A 17,251-nucleotide genomic window follows, 5' to 3' on the forward strand; every position below is an offset into this window, starting at 1 on the left:
GGATCCGTTATCTCAGAGATTAGTGCTGCCATGGCAACAACAAGTGCGACCCATCAACCTGAGATGGTCCAACCCAGACTGCCTTCTTCACAGCCACTACGGCCAAGTCATCTACTGCAACGCCTACGATACGACAAGTCTGCCATAAGAGCCTGCTCCTTCATACGTTGAACGCACTTTATCCTGATACACGCGCGGTTTGGAGTCCTTGATGGCGAGCACAGCATCTGAAGTGGATGCAGCAGCGGACAAGTTATCTCAACTTGGATTAGGCAACTCGAAAGGGAAAGAGACGGCGTCAGAAGGACGTTATGTCCTTGAAAACGGGAACGTCGACTTAGTGGTTAGTTGGAAGTGTGCAAAGGAATGGCATTTTGCACTGAGGACTGACCAGCCAAGCTGACCTTCCTTGCTGCTCAATTCCCTGTAGACAACTGATCGCTCGACCTTAATACCAGCCGTCGATAGCCAAACCAGCACCAACGTGATTTTGAAGCGGATACCTAGTTCTGAAACCGCCAACCGCGAACTGAAGATTCTACATCGGCTCCAGAAAGCGAATGTTCCACATGTTCTGACCCTCCTGGATTCATATGTGGAGAGGGAAACAGGGAATTCGGTTCTGGTCTTCCCCAGACTGAAGCGATTAGAGACGAGAAATATTGATTTGGTTGTGGTTGCTAGATATACCAGACAACTAGCAGAGGTAAGCCCGAAACGGTGCTGAAGATTCAACATGCCACTGGAGCTGATTTTCGTGTTTAGGCTCTGAATGGCATTCACAGCATCAAATTGGCCCACACCGAGATCTCAGCAGCCACCATTATGGCGGATGACGCCTCTTCCTTAGTCATGATATCATGGAGCAGGGCCCAATTTGCTGATACCTTGGCAGCAGACCCGTCCAACCCAATCACAACCAGCGCAGAAGCGGCTGCGGCGGCTGCCCGGCCACCACCATCATTCACGGCTCCCGACATTCATGCTGCCGGAGCGATCCTCGGGCAGTGGCTCGAACCCTATCTTCCAGGCTGCTCACTCAATTACCTTGGATCCCGTCTCGTGCGCCGCTCAACAACCACCTATATATCTCGAAAACTCTTGGATCGTCTAGATGCTCAACGAATGGGGCGGGAAGCTCCATGGCATGTTGCTGTATCCCATGCCGCTGACTTGTTGAGTAAAATGCTAGAGCCAGATGAGGAAATTAGGATCACGGCTGAGGAAATGTTGAAACATCCATTTGTGGTAGCAGATGAGCAGGACTTTTTGGGAACGGATTATGAGGCCTACCGGAAGGAGCTTGCGTTGATTGGATTGCGGGGTGCATCAAGAATTTCTGCAACGGCAAGAGAGCCGAGAATTTTCATGAGAGGATGATGGGATATGTAGACTTTTTGTGTATCGTTTGTTATGAGAAGGAAACTCTTTTGTCCATAAACCATTACGCACGTAACTAGCATTGCTTCATGGTAAACCATTGCGCGCAAGTACGCCGTTTTTACCCCGGCCCGACATAGTGCACTGTCCCTGTGCGTTCACCTACTATGTCAATTGTGAACGTCAGTAAGGGCACGACCCTTCTGGTGATCGGCGAATTAATCATCATGGCTCTTCAAAGTTCGATCAGTCCCTTCCAAACACCCCAAATTTCTTAACAAAAGCAACGAAATTCCTTTAGCCAAAAAAATCAAGGGTCCGTTACCCGGGGTATTTCCAATACCACGCCGGCACTCAAAAATTCCCCGGCTTTTGATCCCACCAACCTCCACCCAAGAATTATGTACAGTCCCGTCCTTCATCACACACATCGGCATGCCCCACCACCACCACCTCAGAATTGGTCCCATCGCCACTATAACCCACCCCATCCCACGGCGTCTAAACTCTTGTCCAAAAAATGGGAAGACAAGAGCCGATCACTGCACATGAAAAAGATCAAAGAAGCCAAATCCACAATTGATAGTCGTCCACCTCGGGTATGGCCGCATTTGGAAGTGCGACTGAAGAGGGTTCAGGTTGAGCAAGGTGTGTGCAATCATTCGCCGCAACGCATCTCAAGCCTTTTGCTCTGTACTAAATCGTATTATTTACAGAAAGGCTACAGGAAATCGAACGGAACAACCACATTTTGCTTGACCGTATTGCCTTCCAGTTGGATAATCCATCCCAAGTGTCCGATTTGAAGAATTCCCAGCGAGTCTCATCCCACCGGGGAAGTGCAAATTCAGTGAACAGTAGTGGTAGCACGAGGTCACTGCATGCGCCTAAACGCAAAAGGGATTTGAAAGCGATTGAGGTTCAAAACATGGTAGGGAATTGTTCAGCATTCATAAACGTTTGACATGTCTAATAATTGTGCATCCCCAAGACCATTTTGCAACGGATCGAAGACCAGCCACCTACATATCCCCGCACAAAGTTCTTTGCATCCCGCTGCCAAAATCTGGAGTATCTACGCAATATTGCACAATATCCTCAGACATACGAAAGGCTCCTAGAGGGACATGTGGGGAGGCATCGCAGGGAGAGCTCTTTGTGTGTGCATGAAGAGATTGTTTTGCCGCCTCCTGGTAAAACTAGCGGGCGACCACCAACGAGACCTAATCGAATGTCGGGCCCTTTGGAAGATTTAGTGATTGAGGATGTCGAGGATGGGGGAGCAGCTGAGAGGAAGAGGGAGGAGTTGCCAAAGATAGCGTGATTTCCTTTTTTCCATTATGTTTTTATTTCTCTAGGAAATCGGTGCTGAATAGGTTTCGAAGGGGATGATATCATTATTTTGGCATTCGAAAGTCTGGAGGATTTGGCTAGCCCTTCATCCAGAATACAAAGATTGCTTATACCGCCGGACATGAATTTGTACATGATTGCTAGGGAAGTGATAGCTGTCAAGAACTAAAGAATTTTAGTTTGTTCCCTGAGATCTTTAGATTTCATGGCAGGATGAGGCCTCCGAAAGCATGAAATCCTTGAAGAAACGGTCAAGCTAGCCAGAAGCAAGGCTATAAAGACGAAAGATTATTAGCTTATATGCGATGGTACTCAGTAGTGCATCCTCAAAGTGTTTGTTTGGTTGCAAAGTCCGCCCTACAAGCAAGTTAAAAGGAATAAAGTTATTTGAAGATCTGAGCTGCCAAGCAGACACGTGTAAATCGCTTTGACAGGGGCCAGAACACCCAGGGACTCAAGTGAACCATTCGAGATCCAACACCCATCCGACACCAATCTTGTGGTCTGGCAGACATTCCCTTTCTCCGTCGTTCTGAAAAGACAAAGATAGGAGTAATCGAACGCTCGCTCGTCGCCACGGCGGCGTGCGGCCGCGTCAGTCGTCGGTCGTATCCGTCGTCGACCAGAGCGGAGGGTGCGGGTGGTGCAGCACAAGACGGGTGGTGGGACGCTGAGATGCTACTGTGTATTGTGTTTAGCTTGAGTGGTGTTATAGCCTGTTATTTGGAATGGACAGGGCGATTCAATGTAAGTAGGCAAAGTATGGATTCTTTGTGTGTGCCCGCATGTTCCTTGGTGCAAAGTAGACGAGGTCAAGGGCGTATCTTGTCATATTCCAAGCTTTTGCATGGACAGGCTTTATCTACGTCCGCTATGCCCTAATTTAACCAACTCTTTCCAACGCTAGGCGCCATATTCAAAGTTTCGTGCAAGGTGGTCATACACCACCGAACTGTCCTCTCGTATCGGCATGGCCATCGTATATGGCTCAGTCGTGATATGGGTCTCGATCTTGTACGGGTTATTTGGATCCTTCGACCACCCCTACCACATCGTTACATACGCTTTCTATTTTGTCAATTACACCAAGCGAACGCTTGAATCCTTCTTTGTTCACCGGTATTCCAGTTCGATATCCAAGGAAGTCGTGGCATGTCTCACTGCCGCAAACCTTTTCGTTGCAACATGTTCCTGCTATTCCATTTTGTTTACGAAGAGTGTGGATGATAGTGATTGGGTGGTGCTGTTCTTTCCGGTACCGTTGATGATTTTTGGATTAGCAGGGAATTTCTATCATCATCTGCTGCTTGCAAGACTAAGACCGAAGCATGGTATGTCTTTGACATTTGTTAGTCCATTACGAGATCTTTGGGTTGATGCGATGTGCATAGGAAAATACAACGTCCATAGGCCTTATCGAATACCCCGAGGCGGACTATTCTGGTACACCACATGTCCGCATTATTTTCTCGAGATTGTGGCATGGATAGGATTTGCGGCAACCGTACATCGTCCCACCGTGTACGGGCATGTCGTTTACATCTGTCTGAAACTCATGGGTAGAGCTGTGCAGACGAGACTCTGGTTCGTATGCTTATATTTAAAATGGCCGTGATGGTGTACGTTATAGTGTCTAAATTGTGGCTCTTTATAAAGGTATCTGCGAAATGTCAGTGGATACTCTCCTGACCGCACTGCGTTGATACCCTTTTTATTGTAACGCGGCATGACGGAGGGTATCGGTGTAGATGTAGGGATATCGTTAGCATGGTAGATAGACTTGGGAGGTAATTTATCGTGGGCATCCCACTAATCCGACATTTCAAAATAAGTGGATCATGTCTTTGCAAATTCCTTATTCACTTATGTTAATATTATATGTACAGAAGCTATATTTTGAAAGAAAGAAAAACGCAATCCAGTTGCACTCTAATTCAGGATGTCAATGTCAGATGATGGGTCGGTAGGAGATGCTGGGGGATGGCCAAAGCCAGGCGAAAGCTAAATGGAGGTGAAAAATGTCAACATACAAATAAATATAAGTGAAGCCCATTCTTGCTCCACAACCTTCTTCTTTTTCTTTGGCTTCTTGTCTCCTATTGAATCTCCATCTTCTGTCCTTCGTTTCTTCTTCTGAATTTTGAACGAGGGTGAGTACTGACGCAAACATTGGGATTCTTTCTATCGAGAATGCGCCACCTTTTTGTCTCTGCCATCATCTCCAGCCTCTGTTTTGATTGGCAGGGGTGGAGGTGCAGCTATCAAGCAGTCAAGTCAGAATTTCGATGGACTTTCTATGCCAACCAGCAAGCGTATTCACCTGCAAAGTTCAATTTGAGGGATATTCGTTTCTGAGGTTTGTCAGGTCCATGTTCCAATTTGACCTTGTCTAGGTGGCTATTCTGAGGTTGGACTTCCCGGCCAAGGAGGCTGGTATCAACCTGTAATTACTCATGTAAGGCTTTGACCCATGCGAAAGTAGTGGCTCAGAACAGTGGTAAAGACATACATTGGGTATCGGCCCTGGAGGGAAATTGAATGCTGCTTTGAGAGCACTTCTATCAATGCGTTTCACTTCAACTGGTGGTAGAGGCTGGACAAAAAGGTCGCGGATGTATCGCCCTGGTCGGGTATCCGGCTTGCCTGTCAATGGCAAGATGGTTGAGAATTCTCTCTAAATCCTATGCAAGGTTGAAAAGTGGCTATACCCCGAAGGTGAGCAATGTACGGTGTATACGTTGCATCCAGGGATTGGACATTCACAGCGAGTCTGGGATTGTACGGTTTGGCGTGTTTCTCAAAAATATACTTTAGGCCGTATAGATCCAGAAGATCCTTGCTACCGTGCACGATGGGCGGTGGTGGTAGGTCTGTTTGCCCGGGATTTGCAGCGAGTGAGTGACTGGTTTACACCAACTTTCTGTAGATTGCCCAGCAAGCTGTTCTGGTTTCCCACTCTTCCTTTCAATCTAAATAAGATGAACATGTAGTTTTTCTCTCTTTACCTTCTGGTACCTCTTTGTAGAATGGATATGTCACTGTCATTTCCCGAAAGATTGTCCAGAGCAACCCGTACCAATGCTTGAACATGGGTTTGATTTGGAATCCCTAAACTAAAGGTCAGGCTTAGGGCAGCCAGTGGCACAGTTTCAGTCCACGACAGACGGGATTTGGGGATTTTACACTCGCGAACGATCTCACCTCTCCCTCTACAAAATGGCCTCGCCAGCAACGTCAGAAAAAGCAGGCGAGTCCTGGCAAACGGCCAAAGAGCTGTTCGCTGGTAGCGTGGGAGGTATCGTGCAAGTCTTGAGCGGTCAGGTATGAGTGGGTCATGACGGTTATCTATGCTTTTGCGCACTGGCCGTGTTATGTTGACATGACCCTTCTTTTTCAGCCGTTCGATACGGTCAAGGTCCGCCTCCAGACACAACCTCGTGAGAACCCGCTTTACAGCGGCATTGGAGACTGTGTGAAGAAAATTGTCAAAAATGAAGGGTTCAGCGGGTTCTACAAGGGCACACTAACACCCCTCATTGGAGTAGGAGGGTGTGTCTCCATTCAATTCGGTGCACTTGAATATGTCAAGCGCTCCTTTACATCCTACAACCGATCCGCTGGCTCTGCAACGCCTGACCATCTCTCCATGCCACAACTTTTCTTGGCTGGGGCCGCATCAGGTATCGCGAACTCGGTACTATCTGGACCAATTGAGCACGTGCGGACTCGTCTGCAGGTTCAAGGAAGCAGTACGTCTGGTGGGAAGCCGACATACAGCGGGCCACTCGATTTTGCGCGTAAAGTTGCCGGTGAACATGGTGTGAACGCGTTGTACAAGGGTCAGGCGGTGACGATGGTTCGAGAGTTTTTTGGATACGGTGCCTATTTCGCCACGTATGAATGGCTGATGCAAAGGACGATGAAAAGTGAGGGGAAGAGGAGGGATCAGATTGAAACCTGGAAGCAGTGCTTGTATGGTGCTATGGCAGGATATGCTTTATGGATTTCAGTATACCCGGTGGATGTGATCAAGTCCAAGATTCAGACGGATGGATTCGCCCTGTCGACACGGCAATACAAGGGGATGTTGGACTGTGCTAGGAAGACTCTCGCCCAAGACGGACTTGCCGGATTTTACAGAGGTATCTTTTAATAATTTGAAAGTTGGAAATTATTGCAGCATGCTGATATATTACATTCCTAGGATTCTGGGCTTGCATGTTCCGTGCTGGACCCGTCAATGCTGCTACATTCGTTGCGTACGAGATTACCATGAATTTCATAGGTCGATAAGGCAAAGGCGATCGAAGAGTGTTTGTTCGTACTGTGGCGATTTACATGGGTTTACGGATGGCTAGACGCGTAGATCATGGTTAAAGAACATATCTAAATCAAGGGCCCAGTGTACTTAACATCCGTTATCTTTAAAAGTGAATATCAAGAATAGATAAACTCTGATATAGATAAAGTAATAGCACTTTGTGACCAGCACATAATGGGAAGCTTTCATGTCGGGCATAATGGACTAAGCCAACTGTTCTGTTGCTATGACAACGTCACCTTATAAAAGGCCCTCTGCCGTTTTCTTTCTTGTCGATTTTTCGTTTACAGTTGATGACGATGGTGAACAAGGACAGTGCCTCTCAACAGATGAGCATGTCGTTTTTCTAGGAACATTGTCGTCTCTTGAAGGCACTTGTCTTTAGTTTGCGTCTCGTCTCGAACGTCCTCCTATATATTGTAACACCCTCCATCCCCTACATGGAGCCCGAATGATGTGTAAACACTGCGTTATCTATCCAAATTCGTAATGCGGACAAAGAAAACAGAATACAGCTGACGGGTTCCTTCTCTATTCTCTTTCTACTCAAACCTCCGTGTCTGGTTGTTATGTTTGGTACCGAGCTTTGAGTAAGAAAGACCATTGATCTGGTGGGCACTTTAAGTATGGCTCTCGCAACATTTTAGCATTGCATTGCCACGATTCCCAGTGCCCGAAAGTAAGACGTGAGGTCCCCTAGAGCAGCATCATGTTTCAATCCTGGTTGCATGTGTAGAAGGGACCATATATTATCATCCGTCCTACAAACAGCCAACCTAGTTAAGTTGGGGAAGGTTTAGTTAACGTGAGGGTGGTAGCCTAACCCTCACCTTAACTTACCCACCCTCACCTTATCCTTACCGGTAACGAGAAAACGTTAGGCGGTATTTCAAGGTGCTGTGCGTACATTCAAGCAATTTGGTCGACGGGGAAGGCAGCCGATTTGGCCAATCTAAGAGTCCAATTATTGCTCCACAGCATGTCTCATCGAAAAGCCCATACGTGGCTTTTAGAGTCTCGTGACCTGCTTCTGGAAGCATGTCGTTCAGTTGCTTGAATAAAGTTTTGCATCACCGCCGACGACATGGAAGTGAAGCGAACACCAGTTTCGTTCTCGTCTCTTCCGGCCGAATTGGCAGAGCAGATTGTCACTTCCTTGGAAGCTCGTGAGGACTGGGTTTCTGCTAGTCAGGTATGAATGTCACTCTCAGCTACATGTGCAAGATGCCCACCAGTCTTATCGACGAACACAATCAGGTCTGCCGATTCTGGTACCGAGTGTTAGTACCAAAGATATGGCGATGCATAGCCCCGACTCAGTCGGACACAATACGACAAATCGTCATCAATGTGGCCCAACGCGGATTCGTCCTGTCACCGTTAATGAACTTTAGTTCTCTGTTTCACCTAATTCGCGAGATCGACTTGTCCCGAATGACAATATATAATGCAGAGGTATATTGTTGTACTGTTGGCACATGCAGGCTATTCTCTTTCAGTATATTAATCTCGTGTGCGTAACGCTTGGTCTGGTAGCCGAAACTAAACTTCGAAAAGCTCATCATGCACTGCCGAGAGCTAGAGTCACTAAACCTGACCAATTGCCTGTGGGTAAGCACCTGTGACTCCCGTTTGCTCGTATCGAAGGTGGTGGCTCATGTCTATATTTCCCACGCAGGTTACGGATACGATCGTAATGCAGCTGATAAACTGCACGAAACTGAAGCGGCTGAATCTACACGGTTGTGGGCAGGTAACTGGAGACCCGATGGGACTCCTTTTGGAAAATCTTGATCATCTGGAAGAGCTTTCACTGGCACATTGTACCATGATGCGTAGTTTACACCCTGCGTTCGTTGTTTGTCGGGCGCCATTACGAGTCCTTAATCTCGGCGGTATTTTTGAGCTTTCAGACATGAATGACGTTTTAGCGGCAATCTTTGATAAGTGTCATGCCACGCTAGAGAGTCTGGTTATTGACTGGAGTAAGTGGCAAACCAGATAGTGTTGAGACTCGTTTAGTCCTCACACCTTCTTGAATTCAGACAACACGCTGAATGAGAATCCATTTCGGCGTTTGAACACACTACCGACGATGAACCTCCGGGAGCTCAGCCTAATTCGCTGTCCTCGACTCAGTGGTGGTGCGCTTGCGCGTCTCGCGCCGCACAGCAGTAATTTGCTTAAGCTCTCCCTCAACGGAAGCTCCGGTCTGACGGGGGCCAACATTGCAGGCTTTGTCCAAAGTACCCCTCACCTGACATCTCTTGACATAAGCTTTATCGAAGACATTACAGACGACGAGCTAGAGGACATTGCTACCGCATGTCCAAACCTCAAAGAAGTTAAAATGCTCGGAATCGGGACGGGTATCACGGATTGGACCCTCCTGAGTCTTAGCGCCCATACGACTGGCCTTCGCAAGCTCTACATGAGTATGAACATGAACATTACGCCGCAGGCTGTGTACAGTCTCGTGGTTGCTTGTCCTAACATAACGGTTCTGTCATTTCTGGGATGTGGGCAAATCATGGGTAGTCGCATTCAGCAGCTAGCTTTAGAATTAGATCCTACCCTTTCACCAGAGAATGTTCATTTTGAAATGACAGAGTCTGTAAATTGGAGGACACGCATGATTGAAACCCTGGCGGCGGGATGAGGTATACCGATATCGGTAGTGTAATTAGGTTGTTATAGACTGTGCATACTTGCATATTTCGAGATTCCCAAATTATATTAACTAGTCGCAGTATTACGAATCCTGTATGAACTATATGCCTCTAACACACCGGCGTAATTAGCCAGTATCACTCACTGTGCTTAACGCACGGTGTAGTGTTGGCGCGTCTTTTGCCTGTGTACCGTTTACCATCTGACCCTAGTTGCAAGTGGTGAAGGCCTCGCGAGACGGTTGAAATTGTCAGCCCGATTACGGCTCCATCATTTGAATCAGTGCTGAAGGGTCACTGCACAACTCCAATGTGATGACCTGCCGATGGGCATTATCTGTGCAGGTAACGTTGCTGTCTTCCAACCTTTTTCCAATGTCCATATCGTATTATACACGTGATTAATGGCGACACGCGGCAGATATGCTACTGGTTTTGTCCACCACAGGCAATGTGTCATGTCGGTAACGAGGGTGTCGTGCCGCACCCTCGTAGCGATCCACCATGACTGTCAAAGAAGAGATCTCCTTGCGAACGGTAACGGCAGCTGCTGAACGGATACAAGGACATGCTCACAAGACTGCCGTCCTGACCTCGACTACCCTATCGTCGCTCTTTGGAAGAGATCCCTCAACTAATGCGCCACGCACACTTCTCTTCAAATGCGAGAACTTTCAACGAGTCGGCGCTTTCAAGTTCCGCGGTGCGTTCAATGCGGTCTCACGGTTATGTCAGGAGACACCTGAACTCGCTGCGAAAGGGATTGTCACGCATTCGTCAGGGAACCATGGGCAGGCGGTTGCGTTGGCAGCAAAATTGAATGGCATACCTGCATATGTAGTCATGCCGAGCAGCGCGCCACAAGTGAAGAAGGACGCCGTTAAAGGGTATGGAGCTACTGTTGTTGAATGCGTACCGACTTTGCAGGCGAGAGAGGACACAGCTGCCAAGGTTATCAACGAGACTGGAGCGACGTTTATCCATCCTTATAATCACCCGGATGTGATCAGTGGACAGGGGACTCTCGCACTGGAGTTTTTGAAGCAGGCTGAGGAATTGGGGCATCCTCTTGATGCATTGATTGTACCAGTGGGAGGTGGAGGAATGCTATCGGGGTGTATTACCGCCGCAAAGGCAATCAATCCGAATATTCGCATTTTTGCTGCTGAACCATTGGGCGCAAATGACTGTGCCCAATCCTTTCAGTCCAAAACTTTTGTCCCGTCCGTTGCTCCCAAGTCTATTGCGGATGGCTTGCTGACGAGTTTGGGATCCCTGACATGGCCAATTATTCGAGACAATGTGGAAGACGTACGGACCGTAACGGAGGACAATATCATCAAGGCAACGAGGCTGATATGGGAACGAATGAAGATTATTGTTGAACCTAGCGCAGCGGTACCGGCTGCTGTTGCGCTGTTTGATGAGGAGTTCAAGTCATTGGATGGATTAAATAACGTGGGTATTGTATTTTCTGGAGGAAATGTCGACATGGAGAAGCTTCCATGGCTTCGATCATAGATCTTACACTCTAGATTGATTCAATATATGGCGAGACTAAGGCAGATTTGCGGTTTATGTTTGGCTTCTGCAATGGTTCCACATAAGACACTCTGCATGCGATTGTAGCAGGTAGTATCAAGCCCAGTAATTGTAAAACAGAGACCAGCTCAGTTTTAAGTCTCTGAAATACATTCCGAATTAATATTTAACGTCCTATCGCCTGCTGAATAGTCTGGAACCTCGTCTCTTTCCCATATTCCCGTTCGTCTTGCATCTCGGCCTACCGGTAGAGTAGTCCGTCCCTCTTTTTCTTCTGCCAGTTCAATGGCAGCTGCACGTCCCTTCAAGCCCTCGATCTGCTTATCGAATCCGTTTTCTCGCGCTTTTTGGACTCTAGCATCATAGAATTGCTGCAATGCCGCATCCTTGGCATCCATATGTTCCCGCAAATATCGTCGCATACGTTTCACATGCAGGAACACAATCACACCTGACAAAACAGCGACAAGTACAATGATGGAAGCCATCCGACCATTTGACATGTACCGGGGGCCGGTATTGGATGCAACATTAGCGTAATAGTATGTAAAGTAATCATCGTCCGTTGATTGCCATCCACGCGGTGATTGCCAACGGTAGCCGCCATATGGATCGAAATCAGTTCCTGGCCCGAATCCGCTTCTCGGCCTAGACGATGTCCCCGTTACATGCTCCGATGTAAACGAGCCTGTCGAATCCCACTCATTTCGCCTCTTTTTATCACTCAAAATCTCATAGGCTTTGACTACACGAAGGAATTGTTCCTTTTCGACAGGATCTGCTCTCCGCGGCTCCTTTTTACGGTTATGTGAACTACTTCCTAGATGTGAAGCAACTTGTCGATCGGGATGCAGGTCGAATACTCGCTTATAGTAAGCTTTTTTGATTTGCGCAAGTGTGGCAGTTTTGGGAACATCAAGCGTTTGATAGGGGCAAAAGCGTCCTGGTGTTGACGAGGAATGCGTTGTATATCGAACTTGGGGGATGAACGGTGTACACAGACTGAGGCATTTTCTCTTGGGTTGAGGCCTTGTCCAAATTCGGTGGGCCGCTTGTTTGCCGACGTATCTCTGGAGGCATTCCATTGTGGAGGGGGTGCAGAGGTGGAATTACCGCGCGGAGCAAACGTCAGCATGTCCGTCAACACTTCCAGGGCAACAAATAAACTGACACAGCCACCGAAATCAACTGCGATCAGTGATGATGATATCCACAAAGGGACAACTGCTGTCATCACGGATTTTAAGGGCCATCACAGGCGTAGGTTCACAGTACAAGAAGCTCTTACCTTCGAATCTATTTATACCAGTCACCTCAACTCTCTGGATTAGACTTTTTGTTTGAACGACAATGGCTGCTGCATCAGCTCACACTGGGTCCGCGTTTGCGCGGTTTTGGAACCATCCCGCAGGTATGTCGTGTGCTTCTGAAATGACCGGATGATGCAATCCATTTTAGCTCGAGTGAGGCTGTTTGGAAAAGGAGATTGTTTTTATTGTGGCTAAACCCAAGTTTTTGATTGCTTGCACAGGTCCGAAGACAATCCACTTCTGGGCACCTGCTATGAAATGGGTAAATATTCGTATTGCTGTTATATATGCGTTGCGCTTCAAGGATCTGACCAAAACCCACTTAGGGTCTCGTCATTGCTGGCTTGGGAGACTTGCAACGTCCTGCTGAAAAGCTTTCTGTGATGCAAACTGTGGCCCTTGCGGCGACAGGGGTTATCTGGTCCCGGTATTCGCTTGTTATTACACCCAAGAATTGGAGCTTATTCAGCGTCAACGTATTCGTCGGAGCCACTGGATTGTATCAATTGTATCGAATCTACGAGTAAGTGTTTTTAATTTCTATATTCACTGCCAGGTGTGGATTGACAGTTTTGCCTCCCTGTGACATAGCTACAGGCAGTCGCTTAAAAACGCTCCGCTAACGACCCAGGCAAAAACAATCGCAAATGCGGCACAGGATACCGCTGCGCAAGCAAAGGACAAAGTTGAAAACGTCTTGAAGAATAAATAAATAAATAGATTTTGATTTTCATTTGGAGGACACCCGCTAGAGAAAGTGCCCTTCTGAGGGGGAACTTCATCATATAGATGTCGGGTTCATTGACCATTGTTAGCTGAGTCAGGCAATCCTGTCGCTTCCGTGGCTAGCGCAGGCTGATGAGCCAAATTTCTCTGGTTTTGTCTTTCGTAACCATGAGTGGTCAATCCCTCTTCACATTCCTCCCATAGAAAGCCGTCGTGATGGTCTTCGAGGTGGGTTTACGACACGCTTCGTTTTTGCTCTGGCCTTGCGCAATTCCGCCAACTGATAGGGAACCGGAAATGGATTGTTCCGCGATACAACCCTATTTTCACATTGGGATGAACACAATATACATGACAATGATGTTTGCTTTGCGCTTACACTAATTTTCTTGCCGGCAGCGTGTATCCTTTCATATATCCCTGTAGAGTTGTCCATTGAGATTTTTCGTAGACAGAGCAAGCGGAACTTGTACTGCCTTACCTGGGCGATCAGGGCCACCACAATGCTCTCGAGACTAGCCATGTTCATATCCTGCACACCGGCAAATACACAGGCACGTAGAAGCTGAGCATAATCAAGTTGGGTCATGGCAGCATCGGGTTTCCCTTCTCTTGACAGCAGTAACCTAGAAACCGTAGTGACATCAGCCGGCGGCCCACTTCGAAGACACAGCCCAAGTGTACGTACACACTTCGAAACAGGTTTCTGTACATAATAATACGCGTTCGATGCTCCAAAATATACAAAACTCCCAAACTCGCAAAAAAGCTCGCATTCTTCTCCAATAATCGGTCGTACTCGGCGAGATGGCCTCTTTTGTAGGCCGCAATCAGTGGCCCAAACGATTGGTCCAGTTGAAACTTCTCGAGAAGGTAGGTGCGTGGGATCATCCCTCGAATCATTCTGGCGACCACAAGAAGAGAGAATATACGGCTGATGAATTCAAATATGGTCAGATTGGCATGCCACGACTAGTTGCACAAATTACCCACCATCGATTTGCTCCTGCCCGTGCATGACAATGTTCCAATGCAAACGATAAATGTCGCTCTGCCTAAAAGTAACGACATCAGAAACGAATATATCTAAAGAGGTGCCGTCTACCTACCGCGCGAAATTTATGATAATACAGTTTCAGTCGCCCAACCAGGAAATGGTATGTAACTCGTTGACTCATCGAATAAGCTGTTAGATCAAGCCTTCGTTGATCGATCTGACGAACCAGCTTGGTGCACAGTTGCCATTCGTTTATTTTGATATAAAATCTGAGGGCGGTATTGGCCACTAAGAGAGCGGCTGCTTTTGTCTCAGCAAATCCGGGTCTAGCGGCTAGTCAATAAATGTCGCGCGAAAGGACCGCCCCCTCTCAACCGCAATGACATACCGATCCACCAATATCAATGACATTAGCACCGAAAACCGATTCTGCAAATTTACGGCACTTGTTCCCTTCTTGCCCAAACTTTTCAGGTACATATCCCTTTGTAGGGCCAGAAAAATCATACTTCCGCAGAGCCGCTTCAGGACCGGGATATGCCAATGTCGTGAAAACACTGGGTTGCAAAATTGCCTACGTAGGGATATCCGCCTTGAGCACATTTTTCTCATCCAAAAAAGCCTCCGTTTTTGAGACTCACGCGAATACCGCAGCGGCGGCATCGTAAAAGTCTCGGGGGTCGGCGGTTTGTAGGTAGCCTAGGAATGCCGAGACGTAGGAATCAAGGGGAGCGGGCACCGCTGAAGATACTCGTGCTTCTATTGTTGAAAACTCGCCCTGTTAAACAAAAGATGAGCGAAACCGATCTGTGATAGAAACTCAATTTATCTATCCACCTCTGAGAGTTCTGGTAATAGCTGGGAGACCCATTCCTCAGGCATAAGCAAATCCGTCAAAGTCGCAAGTGCTTCGCCATTTTCAGTCCCAACTGCATTTGCGACTTTGGCTAGGTAGTCTCCCAAAGGTGTCATGGTTCCGCTGGGAGTCTACTGATAACTTCCCCTACGGCCAAAGTTGCGGATCCCCAGTGTCCCAGTGTCCGCAAAGTAAATCTCTTGCCCCTCTTTGGTGTTGTTGCTGTTAAGATGAGAATCGACAATGGCCGTTCATGTAGGTCCAATGGTGTGGACAAGTGTGTGGGTCGATAACCCAAAAACTGTATGTTAATTAGATTTTTGCATAAGCCGCGTTAATACGACAATTTGGGTACAACAGGCCGACCGCTGTTGAGGTCATAACATATCAGGCTGGGGGTTCTTCCCCCCCACTCCTCCCCAAGCAAGAGCAGCAGCATGAGGTCGTCCACTCAGATTGATAGAGAAGCCTTTGAACTCGATCAGCGATCACGACCGTTGCGTTCCCCATTGCCGACATGGAGCAGAACTTTTGTATGTGGCCACGAATATCTTTGATAATGTAGTGATACTAACAATAACTTTTGCCCCTCCACTAAACTTGAAAGACCATGACACTCGGGGTTTTGCGTGGAACACTAGAAGCGAACAAAAACTCTCTTCGGCGAGCCCGCCTTCTCACTGATAAAGCCGCGACTCCCGTTCCACTGCGAGTAAAGCTCTCAAAAATATATATTCCACGTAGAAAAGATGTCCTTCCGGAAGGAATGGCTGAAAAGGATGCTGAGGGTGCGATCAAGGCAGAGTGGGTAGACTGGGAGCCAATTAAGAACGATAAATCAGCAGCGGATCGAGTGATTCTTTATGTGCACGGCGGGGCGTATTTCATATGCTCAAGGAAAACACACAGGGGAATCACTTACCGACTAGCAAAGTATGCAAAGGCAAGATTACTGGGTACGTCAGTATTTATAAAGTTTACTACTTTATTCGGTGTAAAAGCTGGGTTTTAGTCTCTTACTCGATCTTGATGTAGCAATTGACTACCGCCTGGCGCCAGAGGCCACCTTTCCCGTACCGCTGAGCGATGTTTTGTCGGCCTATCTTTTCCTTATCGATCCACCGCCTCATACGGGTGCACCCAAATACCGCCCTGAACAGATTACATTCATGGGTGATTCTGCTGGTGGTGGTCTTGCACTGTCAGCTATCCTATGGCTTCGGGACAATGGCCGACAGTTTCCGATGCCGGGTGCTGCTGCGCTCATGTCACCTTGGATGGATTTAACACACTCTATGCCCTCATGGCGACTCAATAATCCTTATGATTATCTGCCGGACGGTTCCAACGATCCAAAATACATTAATCCCGAGCGTTCCCACTACTATGTGTCCCACAATTCCTTCTTGGATCATCCACTAGTTTCGCCTCTGTATGCAAAAGAAAATCCTAACCGCCCACTCCCGCCGATGATCATTCAATGCGGAGATGCAGAGAAACTACGGGACGAAATAATAACTTTTGTGGAAGAGAAGTTTCCCACAAGTGCTATTCAACTTGAACTTTACGAAGATCAAGTCCATGTTTTCCAAATGTTTGCAAGTCTCGAATCTATTTCGAAACTTGGACTACGGCGATTTGGAGAATGGATTCTCGGTGTAACCAGCCAATACGCAAAGGAGCGTGCGCCAAGGGTGGAGCACAACGTCCTGCGAATCTTAAATCGGAAAGGGCACCCTGTATCGGTTGTGAAAAATGCTCTCGATATTGTTGAGGAGGCGAGAAGAATACTGATTGGACGTGGACAATGGAGCGGCGACAAGAAATTTGGCAAACCAAAATTGTCACGAGGCGAGTCAGCGTTTGTGGTGAACCCGGAGTATGTGCAGTATGATGAGGAGGTAGCGGAGGAGCTGGATAAGCTTGCAATCGCCGGGGGACAGGTCCAAAGTAAATAAGCGTAAGGGATGTTTTTTTTGAGGATAGAGTACCTTAGAATATCTAAAGGTAGATTTGTATATGTGGCTGGAACTCATAGATAACTACACAGTACTCATATATAGCACAAACGACACCAGATGTCCGTACAATACGGGT

At 47.5% G+C, this 17,251-nt stretch overlaps 11 protein-coding genes across 11 annotated transcripts; 8 read left to right on the plus strand and 3 right to left on the minus strand.

Annotated features, from left to right (window-relative positions):
• Positions 1-89: 89 nt before the first annotated feature.
• SPPG_03778 (serine/threonine protein kinase) lies at positions 90-1,480 on the plus strand. The gene is made up of 3 exons (XM_016752027.1): positions 90-343; positions 431-706; positions 766-1,480. Exons 1-3 carry the CDS (start codon positions 212-214, stop codon positions 1,378-1,380), a joined length of 1,023 nt encoding a protein of 340 aa, XP_016608693.1. The 5' UTR covers positions 90-211; the 3' UTR covers positions 1,381-1,480.
• A 260-nt stretch (positions 1,481-1,740) lies between these two features.
• On the plus strand, positions 1,741-2,851 carry SPPG_03779 (uncharacterized protein). Its single transcript, XM_016752028.1, has 3 exons — positions 1,741-2,028; positions 2,097-2,311; positions 2,372-2,851. The coding sequence occupies exons 1-3, from the start codon at positions 1,782-1,784 to the stop codon at positions 2,702-2,704; spliced, it is 795 nt and encodes a 264-aa protein (XP_016608694.1). The 5' UTR covers positions 1,741-1,781; the 3' UTR covers positions 2,705-2,851.
• A 308-nt stretch (positions 2,852-3,159) lies between these two features.
• Positions 3,160-4,655, plus strand: SPPG_09143 (uncharacterized protein). Its single transcript, XM_016757300.1, has 4 exons — positions 3,160-3,480; positions 3,641-4,064; positions 4,125-4,317; positions 4,390-4,655. The coding sequence occupies exons 1-4, from the start codon at positions 3,409-3,411 to the stop codon at positions 4,451-4,453; spliced, it is 753 nt and encodes a 250-aa protein (XP_016608695.1). The 5' UTR covers positions 3,160-3,408; the 3' UTR covers positions 4,454-4,655.
• SPPG_03780 (uncharacterized protein) lies at positions 4,570-5,826 on the minus strand. Its single transcript, XM_016752029.1, has 7 exons — positions 5,739-5,826; positions 5,442-5,603; positions 5,243-5,376; positions 5,054-5,174; positions 4,933-4,991; positions 4,801-4,866; positions 4,570-4,734 (listed from the first exon to the last, which is right to left on the minus strand). Exons 1-7 carry the CDS (start codon positions 5,821-5,823, stop codon positions 4,663-4,665), a joined length of 699 nt encoding a protein of 232 aa, XP_016608696.1. The 5' UTR covers positions 5,824-5,826; the 3' UTR covers positions 4,570-4,662.
• Positions 5,827-5,878: 52 nt separating this feature from the next.
• Positions 5,879-7,264, plus strand: SPPG_03781 (organic acid transporter). Its single transcript, XM_016752030.1, has 3 exons — positions 5,879-6,054; positions 6,131-6,875; positions 6,938-7,264. Exons 1-3 carry the CDS (start codon positions 5,950-5,952, stop codon positions 7,024-7,026), a joined length of 939 nt encoding a protein of 312 aa, XP_016608697.1. The 5' UTR covers positions 5,879-5,949; the 3' UTR covers positions 7,027-7,264.
• A 572-nt stretch (positions 7,265-7,836) lies between these two features.
• SPPG_03782 (uncharacterized protein) lies at positions 7,837-9,825 on the plus strand. Its single transcript, XM_016752031.1, has 5 exons — positions 7,837-8,246; positions 8,312-8,509; positions 8,591-8,665; positions 8,733-9,039; positions 9,100-9,825. The coding sequence occupies exons 1-5, from the start codon at positions 8,139-8,141 to the stop codon at positions 9,711-9,713; spliced, it is 1,302 nt and encodes a 433-aa protein (XP_016608698.1). The 5' UTR covers positions 7,837-8,138; the 3' UTR covers positions 9,714-9,825.
• A 378-nt stretch (positions 9,826-10,203) lies between these two features.
• Positions 10,204-11,436, plus strand: SPPG_03783 (uncharacterized protein). Its single transcript, XM_016752032.1, has one exon. The coding sequence runs from the start codon at positions 10,228-10,230 to the stop codon at positions 11,242-11,244; it is 1,017 nt and encodes a 338-aa protein (XP_016608699.1). The 5' UTR covers positions 10,204-10,227; the 3' UTR covers positions 11,245-11,436.
• On the minus strand, positions 11,137-12,458 carry SPPG_03784 (uncharacterized protein). Its single transcript, XM_016752033.1, has one exon. It carries the CDS (start codon positions 12,348-12,350, stop codon positions 11,400-11,402), a length of 951 nt encoding a protein of 316 aa, XP_016608700.1. The 5' UTR covers positions 12,351-12,458; the 3' UTR covers positions 11,137-11,399.
• Positions 12,459-12,476: 18 nt separating this feature from the next.
• SPPG_03785 (protein 44) lies at positions 12,477-13,482 on the plus strand. The gene is made up of 5 exons (XM_016752034.1): positions 12,477-12,525; positions 12,597-12,676; positions 12,797-12,837; positions 12,902-13,098; positions 13,167-13,482. The coding sequence occupies exons 2-5, from the start codon at positions 12,616-12,618 to the stop codon at positions 13,285-13,287; spliced, it is 420 nt and encodes a 139-aa protein (XP_016608701.1). The 5' UTR covers positions 12,477-12,525; positions 12,597-12,615; the 3' UTR covers positions 13,288-13,482.
• SPPG_03786 (uncharacterized protein) lies at positions 13,256-15,446 on the minus strand. Its single transcript, XM_016752035.1, has 9 exons — positions 15,136-15,446; positions 14,940-15,076; positions 14,687-14,872; positions 14,411-14,624; positions 14,295-14,356; positions 13,990-14,235; positions 13,783-13,927; positions 13,681-13,721; positions 13,256-13,621 (listed from the first exon to the last, which is right to left on the minus strand). Exons 1-9 carry the CDS (start codon positions 15,268-15,270, stop codon positions 13,489-13,491), a joined length of 1,299 nt encoding a protein of 432 aa, XP_016608702.1. The 5' UTR covers positions 15,271-15,446; the 3' UTR covers positions 13,256-13,488.
• A 36-nt stretch (positions 15,447-15,482) lies between these two features.
• On the plus strand, positions 15,483-17,240 carry SPPG_03787 (uncharacterized protein). The gene is made up of 3 exons (XM_016752036.1): positions 15,483-15,687; positions 15,762-16,110; positions 16,190-17,240. Exons 1-3 carry the CDS (start codon positions 15,592-15,594, stop codon positions 17,110-17,112), a joined length of 1,368 nt encoding a protein of 455 aa, XP_016608703.1. The 5' UTR covers positions 15,483-15,591; the 3' UTR covers positions 17,113-17,240.
• Positions 17,241-17,251: the final 11 nt, after the last annotated feature.

This window comes from Spizellomyces punctatus (genome assembly GCF_000182565.1).
Source record: "Spizellomyces punctatus DAOM BR117 chromosome Unknown supercont1.6, whole genome shotgun sequence".
Taxonomy (NCBI): domain Eukaryota; kingdom Fungi; phylum Chytridiomycota; class Chytridiomycetes; order Spizellomycetales; family Spizellomycetaceae; genus Spizellomyces; species Spizellomyces punctatus.